The 17,930-nt window shown below is 33.6% G+C and overlaps 2 protein-coding genes across 3 annotated transcripts; both read right to left on the bottom strand.

Annotated features, from left to right (window-relative positions):
* Positions 1-485: 485 nt before the first annotated feature.
* MAG2 (RINT-1 / TIP-1 family) lies at positions 486-4,177 on the bottom strand. 2 transcript variants are annotated; one of them, XM_068629641.2, is made up of 4 exons: positions 3,705-4,177; positions 3,523-3,621; positions 2,648-2,751; positions 486-2,563 (listed from the first exon to the last, which is right to left on the bottom strand). In XM_068629641.2, the coding sequence occupies exons 1-4, from the start codon at positions 3,982-3,984 to the stop codon at positions 650-652; spliced, it is 2,397 nt and encodes a 798-aa protein (XP_068485742.2). In that variant the 5' UTR covers positions 3,985-4,177; the 3' UTR covers positions 486-649. The 2 variants fall into 2 exon arrangements, with proteins under 2 accessions (XP_068485742.2, XP_068485743.2); XM_068629642.2 differs by having other exon boundaries at positions 3,539-3,621; positions 3,705-4,129.
* A 5,422-nt stretch (positions 4,178-9,599) lies between these two features.
* On the bottom strand, positions 9,600-12,919 carry TMKL1 (transmembrane kinase-like 1). Its single transcript, XM_068631778.2, has 2 exons — positions 11,244-12,919; positions 9,600-10,448 (listed from the first exon to the last, which is right to left on the bottom strand). The coding sequence occupies exons 1-2, from the start codon at positions 12,664-12,666 to the stop codon at positions 9,808-9,810; spliced, it is 2,064 nt and encodes a 687-aa protein (XP_068487879.1). The 5' UTR covers positions 12,667-12,919; the 3' UTR covers positions 9,600-9,807.
* Between the last annotated feature and the right edge of the window lie 5,011 nt (positions 12,920-17,930).

Here is a 17,930-nt window from a genome sequence, read left to right as displayed (position 1 = left end):
AAAAAAGTAAAGCAAATTTTTATTTTATTTTATTATATATTTTTTAAAAATTGTATTTTAAAATAAAAACAGTTTATGTTATTTTTACTTTTTTATAAATAATTATTCAATTTACTTTTAATTTTTATATAAAATTATTTCTGTACTTCTTTTTATTTTATTATATAAGATTTATTCATATTACTTATTTTTATTTAAAATATATTACAATAAAATTCAATTCCCGATTAAGAAAATAAAAAAACAATTCACAATTAAAAAAAAAAAAAAAGTTCACAATTTGAATCTCAATTCTATAACCAGTTCTATAACATGATTGATACATAAAAACTGCAATTCATTTACTCGCTCTCGTTCATATCAAATTCAAAAGGCAGCATAAAAATGATAAAATAAAAGAGAGAATAGTTTTCCTCACTGCACATTTACAGTATAATTAGCATCTAGAAATATGAAGTATTAACATTCGGCTTTAAGGCAATGGCTGAGAACATTCTAAATGAAAAATATATTTATTGCAACTTAGCAAAATTGAATTGGTTCAACTGGTCGGTCTAAAGTAATGTACACCACGAAACAATCCTAAATCTTCACAAGTTCATAAGCCATTTCAGCAGTGCATGTGCTTAAAATGAAAGCCAGAAGCTTTTCAACTCGTGAACACCCTATTCTTTAAAATCTTTTCCGCTTCAGTTACACTCAAATGTCTGAACCCATTCTCCTTCAACCACTTCTTCCCCCCTGCTTTACATTCTTGCACTCTATTTTCATCCAACTTCAACAACTTCTGACCTTCACTTGTTTTTGGAAAAAATCCTTCAGGTCTCAAACACCATGACCCAAATACCCCAAATAAAACGTCCAAGTCACTACCAAATCTGTCAATACCACTTCTGTGAAATTTTACATTGCTCATAAGAATACCATTAAAAATCAACCGATCAATTCCTGCCGCCAAATTTCTCCAAACACCAACGAAATCCCTACCGTTCAAACCCACTTCTACCACCGAAGTTTTACTTTGCAGATAATTCAGGGCTTCTACTAGAGCCTTCGACACAGTCCATCCTTCTTCACCCCTCTGCCATTGCTTCTTGTTCTTCACATAATCTCTAGAATGAGAATCAAAACCCCTCAAAATAACTAGGGATATCTTTTCAACCCACTCTGTTCTGAACTCTTCCAACTTTTTTATCTCATCATCAAAAATAACCCTTCTGGAACTCTCTGGCAACCCTTCACGATAGATATTAGCATTACTTTCCATTCCTGCCTCATCATCCCCATCCATCCCCATCTCAAGGAAGAAGACATCCTCAGACCATTCCTTTAGAACAGATTCGAAGTAATGAGCAGCATTGACAGAAATTGTAACCTTTAATACAGCATCATCATCAGTTAAGGCTGTCAAGCCTTCAGCTTCTTGGCAGCGGATAAGTATTGAATCAAAAAAATTTCTTATAATAGGAAGACCTGCTAACCTGAGAAATTTTGACCTCAGACTTACTCTAGGCAATGATCGACAGCGATCAATAACAGATGCTAAATGGCGAAGAAAGGAATTAGAAACCAGAGGAGACTTGTAATCATCAGTACAGGATGAAATAACAGCACCTTCAACTTTCTTTATCCAATAATTCTCATTTTGGATGTCTGGTTTCAACTTATCTAGGGCATCTTCTAGCTCTATTTCAGCCCATAGATTAAGCCAGTCTGGACGATCACAAAATATGGATAAAGATGAAATTTTCTGCATGATATCATCATCGTCAAAGGATAGCAAGACCCCAGAATTCTCTATCAACGACTTAATTCTCTTGTCAAAAGCTATCATCAAGTCAATGAGATGTAGCCATGATATTCTAGCAGATGACTGAGTCCCAGTAGCACTCTCTTCGTCTAGTTGACTAATATAACTAGGAAAAATTTCTTTCGCCATGTATGTGGTTAAGGAAGTTACCATTGCTGAGATCCATTCTTCTCTACAACTATAACCAAGTAACATTGCTTCATCAACCAATGGCTGCAACAATTCATCCATAGAGTCAACAAAATCCCTAGTGATTTTATATACAAGTGTAAAAATAAATTCCGGTTTATCAATCCATTTTGAGAAATGCCGTTGGGAAGCTAATGATAATGGATTCACAAGCTCTTCTATTACCCAAAGTGGTTGTCGTAGGGCAACTTCCCTGTCATGGCCCTCAAGTTGCCTAGCTTTCCTTTTCCTTTGCAACTCTTGTAGGTTGCACAAAGCAAAAAAGTTTTCAGAGTACCTGAGTTTAAGATCCGCTTGCATGCTCAGCAGAGGATTTGAGACTTGATTCACGGTCCTTGCATCTGAATTTGAGGAGGTAAAGGACGAAAGAGGTGGGGGCCATCCAAGCGAAGTAAGAAGTGCTCGATGCTCAGAAATCGCCTGGGGCCTCAAAATAGCAAGGGCTCGATCCACTCTGTGATCAACAGCTGATACAAGATGCTTCCACTGAGGATGTGCTTTTGTAATTGAAGTTAATATGCCTTCTGTTGTTTTCAGTGTTTTAATAGCAAGCATATGCATTTCCTGAAACATTTGAGATAAATTAAGGAATATAGTGAAACTACAGTTTCCACTATCATCTGGTAAATATTATGAAAGCATGCTCACTTGTGAATTTTGACTAGCAGATTGTTTCCTCATGCTTTTGTTCATAGTATATGATACCGCATCCTCAATATCACCAACCAAAGTATCAAGTTTAAGCGCTGTCTCTGGAAGACAAAACAAACAAAGGAGTCTCAAGAAATAAACAACATTCACAAAAGGCAACACCTAAGAACTCAAACCAAATGCAGTCTGTATGACAAGAACTACTGAAAAGCATAATATTTCCTGACAATCACAACAATCCATATCATAAAAACCCTTAAAATTGACTTCTTCATAAGTTAAAATTAACCTATGCACAAGTTTAAAAACATATATAGGGAAGTTATCTAAGAAAGTTTTTATAAATTAGTTTATATATGAACTACTTTTAACTTATGGAGAAATCAATTTTATTTTTTTCTTATTTTCCTCTCCTAAAAGTTCTTATGGAGAAGCATGTCCAAGCATCGTACTTCAATTCTGTCACCAGAAAGACAGAAGATAGAAAGAAAGCAACACCTGGGAAATCAAGCCAAAGGAGATAACCATACCATAACTGAAAAGGCTTAACACATAACTTAACGACGATCATGAAACACAAATGCTTTGTCATCTTCCAATTCCTCCTAGTCCAACAATGTTAATTGATTTGCACAGAAAATATAAAGTTCAAGAGCCGTTTGTTGATGAAACAAATGCAGCTTTAAGAAATAATAGCACTGATCAAAAGAATTGGTAATACCAGACTCAAATTCGAACCAAAACCTTCTGGATAATTACAACTAATCCACATCTTAACAATCGACCAAACACAGAACCATCTTATCAAAATTCTTCCCACAATCTTCTTCCTTTTGCAGAATTAAAAGAAAAAGGAAAAAGAAAAAAAAAACCTGCATAAACACGAACCGTCTCCAACCTAGCCACTTCCTTCGCCAAAGTCGCAAGTTCCTCTTTGAAACCCTTGCCATCCCCTTCGCCTCTTCCTTCATCTTCACTCGAAAAAAACAAAACCATTCAAAATTCAGCGCAGAAAGATAACCTAAAAAGGAAAAAAACAAACATCGAATCGAACCTGGCACGACAGTGGAGGAGAGGGCAGTCAACCTATCGGTGACGTGGCCGAAGAGGCCGTGGATTTCGCCGGAGAAGGAGGCGTACGCGGCTAGACCCGCTCCAAGCCTCCGAGTCAACTCGTCGAGCGCGCGATCCAACTCGGCACACTGAGTCTGGAGCTCAGAGACAAAGCTGGGAGCATCGGCGAGGGCGCATTCTGTGCGGAATCTGTGGTCGAGGAAGGAGAGTGCGGCGGGTGAGAGATGAGAGGATGGAGGTAGCGTTTGGAGCGACTCCATCGTGAAGCTGAATTTTGATTATTCTCGAAGGCTCCTCGCCGCCTTGGGCGGCTGCTCTGCGCTTCCGGTGTCGGATTCCGATGAGCCTCTGAAAGATACGAACCTTCTCACATGGGCGAGGGTTGGTTTGTTACAATCCTATATTACTAATTTTTTTCATTTTTAATGTTCTTATTTAAAATGAGTAAACACTAACTACACTGGGGTAAGACAACTTTTTAAGAAATTAAAAAGGATTTTTTTATGGAAATATGGATTTTTTACTTTTTTTCACATAAAATAATCTCTTGAAGTAATTATCTGCATATTTTATCATACTATCACACAAATGTTAAAATCTTCAATTATAAAGTTTTAATACAAAGCATGAGATTGGAAGACCAATAAAAAAAAGAAATATTTTTCTATTTAATAAGTTTAATAAGCTTAAAATTCACTTAGTAATCAACTTCTTCTCTTTTGGAATAAATAATGTAACAAACCCAACATAGTCTCATGATAGTCCAGTAGGATTGTACTAGATGTAAGATTTTTATACACATGGTGTAATTTTGTAAGTTTGTGTAATTTGGCAACTTTTTTTTATTATAAGTTTGAATAAATTTTGACGATTTTATTATAAAAAAAAAAGTCGTACCAATAGCAAATGATTTCAACTCAAAATTTAATCTATGTATTATTATGATACAATTTTAATACAAAAGTAATAGAACTTATTCAAAATTATTTTTGGGTGCAAGTCTAAATTTGTTGGGTGCAGGAAGGAATTGTCAATAGACAAGAGGAATCAAACTCCCTTGTATTCAACTCACCTTCAAGTATTAGGTAGTTCATATATGAATTGTATAAAAAAAAAAATTGTTCGGTTAAATATATTTAATAAGAAATTGGATTTAGTTCTTGATCTAAATTTTAGACCATTAAAATTAGTTTAATTTGAAGTTATACTTCATCAACTCATTGAAAGTAGTTATATTGGACATCAGTATGCAATTAAAATAATAATAAATTCTACAAAATTATCAATCTTTGAAAAAATCTAACAATCATACAAGTATATGGATGGTCTAAAGTTTAGACTAGAAATGAAAACCAATTTTACGTTTACAAGAACGAAAAATATATTTAACTCATATTTATTTAAAATAATATAACATAAATTGGATAAAAGATCATTTAAACTTCAACTTTGAATAAAAATATATATTGGAAAATTAAATTACAATATCATGTTAGTTTTAAAGAGTATTATGATATTTATAAACTTATCTTCTTCTAAAACTTCTATTATTTACAAATTTAATGATATTAATAATTAATATTTAATGTGTATTGTTTTCACATTTAATTTATTTAATAACCAAAACAACAAATACAATTACTATTTAATGTGTATTGGTTTCACAATTAATTTATTTAATAACAAAAACAATAAATACAAGAATTTTTTACCAATTGAGATCACTTAGTTTACAAGTCTAGATGAGTCCAGACTAACTCACTTTAACTTGGACTTAGATCATATTAATTTGATCTGATCCCAGCATGATTTAGCTCTATATAGACTCGAACCCACTTAATGTGGACTCAAGTTGATTTGACTCGACCTGGATCTTGTCTTACTCTTGGCTTCTTCTTTCTGCACCCCCACGTTTTTCTTCTTGTACCCCACAATTTTAAATATTCCAACATTAACCTTAACCTATAATTTCAAAAGGGGCTACCGGATATCGGGATCCGGTAATATATTCTGGATTCATGAATCTGGAATTGATTAAATTGTGTTTTCCGGATGAAGGTGTTAGAATATATGGCCTTAAACGAGAGGGGGGTGAATTGTTTAAGAAATATTTTTGTAAACTTTTAAGCTTCGAATGAAAATTCTTCAAAAGAACCTTGATTAAGGATTTAGTTTTTCCAAAACAAACAGCAAAAGCACAAAGCTGAAAAAACAATCGGTTGTTTTAGCGAAACAATCAGTTGTTTATACCAGTTCCAAAATATCAAAACTGAATTAAAGAGATAGAGATAGAGAAATTGTACACAGTTGTTTATACTGGTTCACTCCAAACAAGAGCTACATCCAGTCTTCTCAGAAACCCTGAGGATAACCACTAAGCAATCACCACTTGATCACTTACACCACAACCAAGAGAATGACCTTGAACACCTCAAGAAACACACTCTCCTTGGCCAACACTAAGATTGTTGATCTTGAACACCTCAAGAACACACAGCCAATCTCAGCAAAACACACACACGAATTGTTCAACAGTTTACAAAGATTACACTTGTTACAGATGAATATCTGAAATCAATACAAGTAGAATCCTATTCCAGCACCTTGATCAATCTCTCAACTCTTAAGCAATCTCAGAACTTCTTTGAAAAACTCTTAGTTGTTGTTCTTAAAACTTTGTCTCAAGATTCTTAAATCTTAAAAACAGTTTTTCAGAATATATTCAAGAATATAGTTTGTTATCAAATCTTAACAAACTCTTAATTGCATTTAAAATAGATTGGTCAAAGCATTTAATGACTGGAGCGTATTCAGTTAAAGCATTTAAAGCTCAGTCAAAGAAAACAGTTTTTCTGTTATGGTTTCAAAACAAACAATCGATTGTTTCCTCGAATCAATCGGTTGTTTTGTTACTTAACAGATTTCACCATTCAAAAACAGTTTTCAAACTTTCTCAAAACACCTAAGTGTAAACAATCGGTTGTTTCAAAAAAACAATCGGTTGTTTCAACTTAGTTTGAAAAACATTTTACTTTGATAAAGATTGAGATGCTAATTGCTTGAGATTTAATCTAAGGGTGGATTACAACATTAAACTACCCCAGAACAAAGCTTAAACCAGCACAGCAACACACAGCAAAGCAGAGGCTTCAACATCCTCCAACGGATTTGGATTCTTTAAAGCATTGAACACCACTTGGTTCAACAGAAGGGGGTGTTCCGGAAGGTAAAAGATCATAAATTGTTATTTTCCGGAGTGCTGAATCCGGAAGCCTAAATTGCATTACGGATTGGTGGATTGTTTTTTTGTGTTATGGATTCCTGAATCCGGAATGCATCACTTGCATTATGAATTTATGAATCTGGACTTGTTTTGTTGTGTTATGGATTCCTAAATTTGTAATGGTCTTTTTGAATTATGAATTGTTGGATCCAGAATAATGTTTTTGACTTATGGATTCATGGATCTAAAATGCAATGATTTTGTTTCATTTTTTTATTTTATTTGTAGAAGCATGGACAGTAGTGATGAATTTGGACAAGAACTATATGATGGGGTTGATTTGTGGGATGATGATGATATTGAGAAGTCATTATCCATGTTCTTCATGTTTTTCATCTTCATTAACATGTCTTCTTCTAACAGAGGTTGTGGGACGTATACGATCACCTTGTGAACCTCCTCCCCTAGTCTTCACCATTATTGTTCAATTACACCATTCAAATTAAATCAAATTACAAACTAATAAATAAGATGTTGAACCAATACAAACAAAAAACAGCAAATATAAAATTCTATTGAAACCAAAAGAGAGAAAAAAAGCATTGTATCATTTCTACTAAACAAATATAAATAAACTATAGACCAAAAAAAATATTAAAAGAAGAAAAAAAGAAGCTCATTGCAAATCATATTTGAAGATAGAAAAAAATCTTTTGATGAAGTTTTATATGTTGAAGAAAGGATGACCATAAAAACACAAATCCGGATCCACAAATTCGGAAGCTTCCTGGATCCACAAATTTGGAACCTTCCCGGATCCACAAATTTGGAATCTTTCCAGAACCACAAATCCAGGATTTTACTGGAAGCAAAAAATCGAGATTTTACCGTATTTTGTGATCTGAAATTCTATCGGATTTTATAATCTGGAATGGAAGAAAACACTTACAGAAACAAAAATCCATAAAAAAAACGAATGTGCAGATCCGAAAGCAAAGAAATTTACTTACCTTTGTCAAGAGCACTCTAAATCACCAACAAAAAATGTGAGATTGAAGGAGAAGGATTTGGAGGTGTCGCACTACTACTGGAACATGAAAGCGTGTTGCTGCTAGAACATGAAAGACACGGTTGCGCAAGAGAGTATCCTTCACTGCGCCTCTTTAGGGTTTTTTTAGATTAAGGATATTTTTGGAATTTTAAAAACTAATAAGGGTGATTTAGTCTTTTCATAAGAGTGTGGAGGTGCAGGAAGAAAAATGTGGGGGTGCAGGAAGAAATTGTCCTTACTCTTTCCAACTTGGGCCTAGCCCATTTTGGCATGACCAACTTGACCCAACTTTGTCTTTTGTTCGATTTGGCATAATGTGGACTCGTTTTGACTTCACTCGACCTAAGCCTGAACTAACTAAGTCTAACATGTACTTGAGCATATTCAACCTAACATTTGTCCAGCCCAACATGGATTGAGGCCCAATCAACCTGATATGAACTCAAGTTGGCATTGCCGATAAAAAAAATGAACTCAAGTTGACTCGATCGTACCTGAGTCTTGCTCGATTTAGCTCGACTTAGACCTTACATGCTTTGGCTCAACTTGGACCTCATCGACTTGGCACAACTTGGTCATGACTCGATTTGACCTGAAGTAGGTATGCCCTAATTTTTCCTAACATGGTTTGCCCTAACTTAGCTTAACATGGACGCAAGACAACTCAACCCGAACTCAACTGAGTTAATTTGGTTAACTCAACCCATCTCATCTCATGTCAACTTGGCGCAACTTTGACTCAACTTGACTTAACTCAGTCTGACATGAACCAACTCAATTTGATCTAACATGGGTCTAATCCAACTCAGACTAATCTAGGAAAACCCCCTTCAAACCTAACTTGACCAACTTGACATGGTTCTGGTTAGACCTAATTTTTCTTGAGTTTGATATAACCAAGACTAACCTAGATATCTCCTAACCCAACTTGACTTACCCAACCCAACTTGACTTACCCGATCGGACTTGAGGCTAAGTTCGACCTTTCCTTGCTTGACTTAGGTCTTGCATGAACGAGCCTAACCTATGTTCAAATTAGTCTAGCTTGACATGTGGTCCAACCCGATTCAACCCTACCTTCTTAACTTGAATTGACTTAGACTCACCTTAATTCTTAATTTTCAAAATCTAAAATATTATCCAATTTTTATCTAACTTTATGAATTTAAATCTGAGATAAATCCATTAAAATATATTGGATAGGAAGATTAATTTTTTTTGTCCATCCGTAATATCGAGTGTACGAAAATAGCAAATCCCCATTGTTTCTCTTGTGCCTTTTGAGCATCTTAAATGCTATGTTTCTACGTAGAAAAGCCCCTCACCGGAAAATTATCTCAGAATTTAGTTTGGATTTCAAAGGACTATGGGGAAAAAAAATCGTTAAAATATTTAATAGGGAAATTCATCGTGAAAATTATCGAACCAAAATCAAACACAAACTAAGTTGTTCGAAATGCCCTGAACAAGTCCCTTTAGATATCGTCAGCACCTAGTCTATGTTTAAATATCATTGTTCTACAAACATAGCATTATATTGAGCCTAAGCTTTTGCTAGTGAAAAGGTAGTTGCAGCACTGCACAATTTCCAGAACCAGGAGTCTGCATAATTGTGTGACTATATTTGATTTCAAAAATAATAGGGGCTACCTAATGCAAAGAGTTATGGAGAAAAGAAAAACAAAAAATTACAACATTCTCTAGACCATCATAAACTATCCTCACATTCAGATGAGAAAAGGAGGAAACACAACGTAAGTAGTAAGTGAAAATCAATAGTTTGATTAATAAGCATGTTGAATTGAAACCTCAAAATGGTGTAACACTTCCACTTCTTGTTTCTGTAGGGCTGTATAATGCAGACCTGTTCCTTGGTCTATTCTCCTCCAACTGCCTCACAACTTCTTCTATGCTTGGCCTCACAGATGCCACAGGCGCACAGCACCCCATTGCCAGCTTCAGTGCCTGCACCAACCCATCTTCCATAGGACTTCTTATCCCTTTCAACAGTTCCACATCAAACACTTCCATTGTAGTCTCCTCCAAAACTGCCACCTTCACCATTGAGGGCAAGTCCACATACTCGCCACTTCTTCCATTCTTTCCAGGCTTCTTCCCAATCAAGATTTCAAGCAGTAGTATGCCAAAAGCATAGACATCAGTCCTGGAGTTGCATTTCTTCATTCTTTGAAGCTCAGGGGCCTTGTAGCCATCAGTCTTGGCCTGGGCCACCATTTCGTCTGCTATGGATGGAATCATCAGCTTGTCCAGGCCAAAATCAGTTAGCCTGGCTGCAAAGAAGTCATCCACAAGCACATTTTTGGACCTTACATTTGCATGAGTGATAGGAACTTCTAGTCCTGTGTGAAGATAGGCTAGACCTCTTGCTATGCCTAACGCAATCTTGTGTCGTCTGGCCCAGTTCAGAACTGGTTTTCCAGCTTTAGGTTCTGTGGAAAATTAAAATCACAACACAATGATCAATGCCAAGCTGCAGTGAAACTGTTTCAATTCAAAAAAGGCAAACTACTATCTAAGTTCAGTAGTGAAACTTTTCATTTAAATCCAGTCTGATGCTCATGAAATTAGACAAATTATACAAGGATAACCTTCGATAATGAGATAACAGCACCCTATTGACAGACCACATAAATATTCACATATACATTACAGTCACCAGCAAGGATGCAACTTCTTGTTATTACATAGTTATTGCTTTTGGATTATGAATTTTTTGCATTGGGAAGATCAAGAATGAGAAGCAGACGATGCTCAACAAAAAGGACAGACCCATTTCAAGAGTTTCTTACAATAGATATCATCATTGTTCAAAGATCTAACAGCAGGTATAATTTCTTTTCTCTTTAGGCTGAAAATTGATCAGCACCCCATTTCAAGACTTTCTTGCAATAGATATCATGATTCCTCCAAGATCTAACAGCAGGTATAATTTCTTTTCTCTTTAGGCCGAAAATTCATCAGCATTTTGGTTCTACCTTTGGACATATTAACGTATTATAGGAGTTTTCAGCCTGAAGAAATATTAATAAAATTATACACCAACACACTTTTAGTTAGACACTGAAAAATGTGTTGATTTCACACTTCAATTTATAAAGACAGTTTTTAATGGTTTAAATGAAATTGCAGTAGTGCAATTTGAATTGCCATTGTGCAAGTGTATGATTGAAATATAAAAACAATAAAAAGAAATGCAATAGTGGAAGATTGTAAATTGAACAAACCATGTAAAAGATCATGAAGGGTTCTGAGAGGCAGATAGTCATAGATAAGGAGCTTCTCCCCTCTCTTCCCCTGATAGAAAGCTCTCAAAGGAATCAAATTCTCATGGCGAATTTTTCCCAATTGCTTTATAACTGACAAACACGAAGCCCTATCTTTGCAGCTACCTTCTCTCAACAACCTCAAAGCAATGGTGCCTCCATCAGCAAGCTTAGCCTTGTAAGCTGTCCCATAACAAGTCTTCTCCAACACTTGCCCAGTCGCATTCAACACATCCTCCAATGTCAAATTCTCACCTCCAGGGAACAACATAAGCTTCCCTTCACCAGCTCCACAAATAGCATTACCACCATTCTCTTCATCTTCCTCTTCTTCATTCAACTCATCTTCACTCTCTCCACTCCCCTTCCTCTTCCTGTTCTGCATATACCCAATCAGCAATGAGGCTAAAACCACAGCTCCTGTCATCAGACTAATAACAATGCCAGCAACTGCACCAGAACTCAGTGTAGAGGTCCTAGCACAGCTTGCCAAAGGCGGTCCACACAAACCAGGGCTATTCCCCTCAAAAGCATCTACACCAAACTTGGATTCTCCAAAGACAGGCAAAACCCCACTAAAGTTATTGTGGGAAAGATTCAATTTTTCAAGCCTCAGCCCAGCTAGGCTTTGAGGAATTGTACCCATAAACAAGTTGTTCCCCAAGTCAAGCTGCTTTAGCCCACCAAACTTTGTTATGAACTCAGGGAAACTCCCAGAAAACTTATTGCCACCTAAATCAAGCAACTGCAAATTCTTGCAGGATGAGTTGGGCAATGCAGGCTCAGAAACAGACCCAGATAGTGAATTACCACGGAGCCCAAGAGAAACAAGCCTGTCACACAAGTTCCAAATGGATGGAGGGAGAACCCCACTTAGCATATTGTCACCCAAATCAATGTCAGAGAGGGAGGAGCTGTAACCAAGCTCAAGAGGGATGGTTCCCTGCAATGAATTTATGTTAAGGTAGAGACTTTGAAGCATAGGGAACCCCCCAAGCTCTCTCGGGAGGGAACCAGAGAGATTTGCTGATGGGAGCTGAAGAGAAAGCAAGTGAAGAGAAGGGTCCTTGTGGAGTGTAAGGTTGGTCCATTGTGGAGAGGACAAGTCAGTGCATGAAAGAGGAGTGCCATTGGAGAACACCCACTTGAGGCCTCTCCACTGACAAAGTGGGATAGAGGAGTTCCATGAAGACAAAACAAGGTTGTCAGAGTTACCTTGCAGTGAAGCTTTGATTTTTCCCAAGAGAAGTTCAACATCAGAGGAAGTGGAGGGTGAAGGGGACAATGACTTTGTGGTGGTGGTACTGGCTTTGCAGAAGCAAAAGAAGAGGAAGAAGAACAAGGACATGGAAATGTAGAGAGAGAAAGACTGGAGAAAGGCCATGAACTAGCAAAGCAAAGCAGAAAGAGAAAGGGAGACAGAGAGAGAGAGAGAGAGGTTGTAGTGTGTAGTGTGTAGTGTGTAGTGTGAGAAGTTCAAAGAAAGAGGCTCTCTTTTCTGGGAAAGCTGACACGCTGTTGACTGAGAGTAAGTAGTGTAGTGAGGTTAAGGTCTCAGTCAGTGTCTCATGCTATGTTCTTTCAACGGCTATGATGCAATTCTACAATACAATCATGCAATCTCAACTTATGCCAACAAATCATGCACCGTCAACAGATTTCTTTTTATATCTATACTGGGCTAAACATTCCTTCTTTTTATTTAAATTGCACTATTACTTAACATCTATTTCGAAATTCATTTCCTACTTTCTTCTTGTCTTTTTTATATTCATAATAATGACTGTGTTAAAAGTTTAGATCGTTGTAGCTTTATCAAAGAAATTTTGTTACATTGCTTAAATTCAGGAATTAAGCATGGTTTTCTTTACATAAACAATCACTTCTTATAAATAAAAAACTAACTCGTTGATTAATCAATGAAAATTAAATTCATATGAAAATATAAAAATCTAAGCCACTTGAGAGTTGTATCATTGAAATAAAATACGAGTGGTTGTTAAAAAAATAAGGTATTAAGTTGAGTTGTTCAGTTACTAACGTGTAAAAAAATAAATTTTTGCATAAAATCTATTAAAATATACAACTAAGAGTGATAATATATATATATATATAATATTGATGGGATAAATAGAAATTTTAAAAACAATATGATTAAAACAACATTGTTCCATTTTAAGGTAAACGTCCCATGTTTTAATAAGAAATGATGGGGAATTTGCATGAAGCTATACTATAGAGGTGTTAAAAATTGTGTAAATTTTATTCAGAAACCAACTTTAGTCATTAAAGTTTTAATTTTTAATATTTGAATGGTACAAAATGTAAAACAGTTAATCGAATCTCTCCTAGGCAATTTAGAAATTCCCCAAAATGATGTTTTGGACAATAAGAATATTCAATGATTTTGCCCTTTTGCTTTTGCAAGTCCTGTGTTATTATTTATTTGCTTCTGCACGCTTACTTTTGTAAAATGGCCTACAAGTTTAATATTGCACTTTGCACTTTGCTCTCTTTGAGGAAGGTAAGGTTTTCTATGCAAGACGCTACTACCTCTTTCTTGTCATTTCAGGGTAAAGATTGTGAACCCCCAATCCCACCTACTCCTCTCACACCCATCCTCCTATCACCCTACACGTGTCCTTTGTGGGTTCTGATTCAACATTATGTGATTTTAGGTGAGTTTCTATGAAAGAGCATGCATTTGATGTGCATTTTGGGGGCACAGTGGGATCCCATGTCTTGTGGGTCATGTGGGTCATATAAGAAAAGAAAAGAAGAGATAATGATAGTGAAGATTGAAGAGAAGAAGAAAAAACAAGAAAAAGGTTAATCCATGTCTCATGAAAAAAAATACGCTTAGAAGCTAAAGGGTGCACTCACTACAGTGACTTCTGAGTGAAAGTGCAATGGAGATTAATCAGAAAAAGAAATGTAAATAAATGCAGTAATATGAAAGAGCATAGATAATTCTGGTATCTTAACATTACCTTATTTTAAAATCATATATGCTATTTGTTTTAGGCTTTTAGGATATATAAAGCTTACAAGAACTTGTTTAATTTTTATTTTAACGATAGATATTATATATCAAGAGTTTTATGAGTTTAAACAACTAATATAAGAAAGGTTTGTTGACGACTTTTTTAGAATAAGACATTTTTTTGTTCAGCTGGCATTAATTGTTATGTTGCGAAGATTAGTTAAGTGAATTCGAATTCTGGTGGTTAGATTACTAGGTTCTCAGATAAAAAATTGTGCACCCTGAGTATCGGTTACAATTTTATATAATATAATGATCTAACAATTGCTATAAGAACAAATTTTCTAAGTATAATTTTAGTGTGATAATTGTTGATGTAGAGACTGTTATAAGTGTTAAGAACAAATTTTCTAAGTTTAATTTTAGTGTGATAATTGTTGACGTAGAGACTGTTATAAGTGTTATCAATTGTTTCGTATCAGAATTTTATATAATGATCTAACAATTGTTATAAGAATAAATGTTTTAAGTTTAGTTTTGGTGAAACAATTTTTTATGGAGAGATTGTTTTAAGTGTTATCAATTGTGTCATACTAAAAGTAAGGTGGACTAAGTTGCACTATAACATATAGATGTGTTATCTTTAGGGTACTAAGTTTAACGTGTTTTGGAAGAAAGACCATAAGAGTAAGCTTAATAAACACTAAGTGTACTCATTTTTTTTTGTCGATGTCCAAAAGAATATAATTCCTAAAAGATTTATTGATAACTTTTGCATTGAATCACCTAAAATATTGGGATAAAATTATGTTATTGGTGAAGTTTACTTACTACAACAAGTATCACGCTATCATTGGCATGATTCCTTTAGAAACCTTGTATAGAAGAAAGTGTAACACTTTATTATGTTGATATCAAGATACGGAAACCTTTTAGCTTGATTTGTTTCAATAAACTATAAAGTAAGTTAGGCATATACAAGAAATGATAAGGACATTGTGAACCAACAAAAATCTTTGGTATATCAAAGAAAGAATTTTTTTGGAGTTTGCAACCCATAAATTTCCCCATACTTAAAACTATTACAAATGTAGGAAAAGTTATTAGGTTAAAATAGTTAACTCTTAAGTTTATTGGATCATATTAGATTTTTAGACAACATAGGAAATAATTTTACCGTTACCTCTCTCGCTAACCTACATTATGTGTTCCATGTGTCTGAATTAAGAAAGTATATGTTGGATTCGAGTCATTTTGTAAATTATAATAAAGAAAACATTTCTTTTGAAATTGGATTTAACATGATTGATGATTATCAAATCAAGTAGTTAAGGATGAAACCATCAATTTAGTCAAAGTGGTATGAGATGTCAAAAATAGGTGATTCTACCTAGGAGTTGAAGGAAAAGATGTGATAAGACCATGAATTTTGGAGGAAGGAATTTTTTTCTTGTTATGGAGAATGTAAGAACATCTTTTATGAAATTATACAAAGAGTTAAAAATAAATTAAGAATAATATTTAATTATTTTGTTATAATTATATATCTATGTATATATATATATATACAACAAAACATTTCCTTCTTTATTTATTATAATGATCTCTCTAAAACGCTATTTTCTCTTACTTCGAATTTGTTTTCATTCCTCCTCGTAATTTGAAATGTAGTAAAGTCTAGATCAATCTTATCCTATTAGAATTTTGATTCGAGTAAGTTTTTATTTTCTTTTATATCTCAAACACTTTGTTATTTGGTATGCATAGATGGGATTTTGTGATCACGTGTGTGATATAACTAGAAATTAGATTTTCTATAAGCAAGTTAGGACATCCCTAACTCTTCTCTCTCTTCACAATGATTATTTTAAAAAATAAGATAACTTAAAGTAAGAGAAGTTATCTTAAATTTTTTTAATTAATAAAATATTTTAAAGAAGAATTTTGTTGATATGTGAACTAAACCTTAAATTAGACACAATATGAGTTTATAAAATAAAGAGATTTGATCAAACAATGTTAAGATTAAAATTTTAAATGTTACTTTAAATGGCTGGCAAGTGTATTGTTGAATTTTTTTTAAGAATATTGCTTTGGAAGTATTGAATCTTGTAATTAATTATATTATTTAGTATGGTTTGACGATTGTATTACTTATGAGACAAGTTAGTAGCTCCAATGATATTGAAATGGTAACATTTAATGTTGTATAAAAAAAACTTTAAATCAATTGAATGATAGTATTTGATGCTCAATTCATGGAGTCAGAATTTAAGTGAGAGAGAAGTCATAAAAAATTTCTCTCCTTTGGGAGTTTAGTTGCTTAAGCGGCTATTTAAACATTTAAGTAAGGTCAATTTCTCTCCTATATAAGTACATCACTTAAGTGTTAGAATTATTGCCCAAATGATAATGTGACCACTTAACTGATATTTTATGGCTTGAGTGATGGGGAATCAATATTGATTCCCTCTCCCCCAAAAAATAGCTCTCAAGCACATACGTTTATATAGATATATTTAAGTGAAATATATTGTGTGCAATTGGATCAAGTAAATGAATATGAAAATTGAAAAATTATAAGAAAACTTAAGAATTGATATACATGTCAAACATGATGATTGTATGAAATAGATGTTACTAAGAGGGTAACACTTTGATTGAATTTGTATGAGTTTTAGTATTGAGTATTTGAGCCATTATTGGAAGGAGATATTCAAGTTATCAATAATCTAAATCACATATATCAATATATTAGACGATGAGAAGTTAATGGATATTTTTGAACATGATTTTGTTTAATATGTGTTAGGAGTTACCACTACAAGAAAAATTGTTATCATCTACTGATATTTACCTACGAATTTGAATCTCTATGTAAATTAGGACTTACCTACGAATTTTACATACAAATTATTATCTATAAGTAAAAGTTAGTTACTTATGGATTTTTTCGTATATAATAACAAAATAGTTTGCACGGAAAAAATTCGTAGATAAAATTCGTATGTAATTTTGGTGGACTAAGATAGAAAATTGTTATCTATGAATACTACTCATTGATTATTACCTAGGGATATTACCTACAAATTTATCTGTAGGTAATTACATACGAATTAAATATGTAGGTAATAGTGTACGAATTAAAATTCGTAAGTACGAATTCAAATTTGTAGGTAAATTACATATAGATAAATTCATAAGTATATATTAGTATTATTATTATTAACATTATTATTAAAATAATTGTAACTATTTTTAATTTTCTAAATATTATTATTAGTATATTTAAGATTAATAATAATAATAATATTTTTTATTATTAATATCAGTAATAATAATAATAATAATAATAAAAATAATTATAATACGATCAACATATTTATTTGATATAATGATAAAATGTTTTATATATTATGGGATCTGAGTTCAACTTTTTTTCTGCGACAAAATCTTAATAAGGTAAACAGAATTAATAATATCAATAATAAGAGTATGCAATTATGTAATGATTTATTCGTAGGTAAAAATATGTATGTGTATTTGAGTTTATTAAGTTAACTTGTTGAAGTGAATGTGTACGGATTTATTCAAATAATCCTAACTATTTGGTTAAAGACCACATTTATAAGTTTAAAACACCAATGTTTAAATATATTATACAA

Source organism: Phaseolus vulgaris, chromosome 8, assembly GCF_051622355.1.
Source record: "Phaseolus vulgaris cultivar YP4 chromosome 8, ASM5162235v1, whole genome shotgun sequence".
NCBI classification, from domain to species: domain Eukaryota; kingdom Viridiplantae; phylum Streptophyta; class Magnoliopsida; order Fabales; family Fabaceae; genus Phaseolus; species Phaseolus vulgaris.
The sequence above is the reverse complement of the archived record's forward strand: the minus strand, read 5'-3'. Positions and strand labels throughout refer to the sequence as shown.

Excerpts from the sequence above, each read along its gene's own strand:
- MAG2 (XM_068629641.2), bottom strand. The coding sequence starts at position 3,984 with ATGGAGTCGCTCCAAACGCTACCTCCATCCTCTCATCTCTCACCCGCC. Across the intron at positions 3,622-3,704 it reads CTCCTCCACTGTCGTGCCAG|ATGAAGGAAGAGGCGAAGGG; the intron begins GTTCGATTCGAT and ends TTTCGAGTGAAG. Across the intron at positions 2,564-2,647 it reads CTGCTAGTCAAAATTCACAA|GAAATGCATATGCTTGCTAT; the intron begins GTGAGCATGCTT and ends CAAATGTTTCAG.
- TMKL1 (XM_068631778.2), bottom strand. The coding sequence starts at position 12,666 with ATGGCCTTTCTCCAGTCTTTCTCTCTCTACATTTCCATGTCCTTGTTC. Across the intron at positions 10,449-11,243 it reads CCTTCATGATCTTTTACATG|AACCTAAAGCTGGAAAACCA; the intron begins GTTTGTTCAATT and ends AATTTTCCACAG.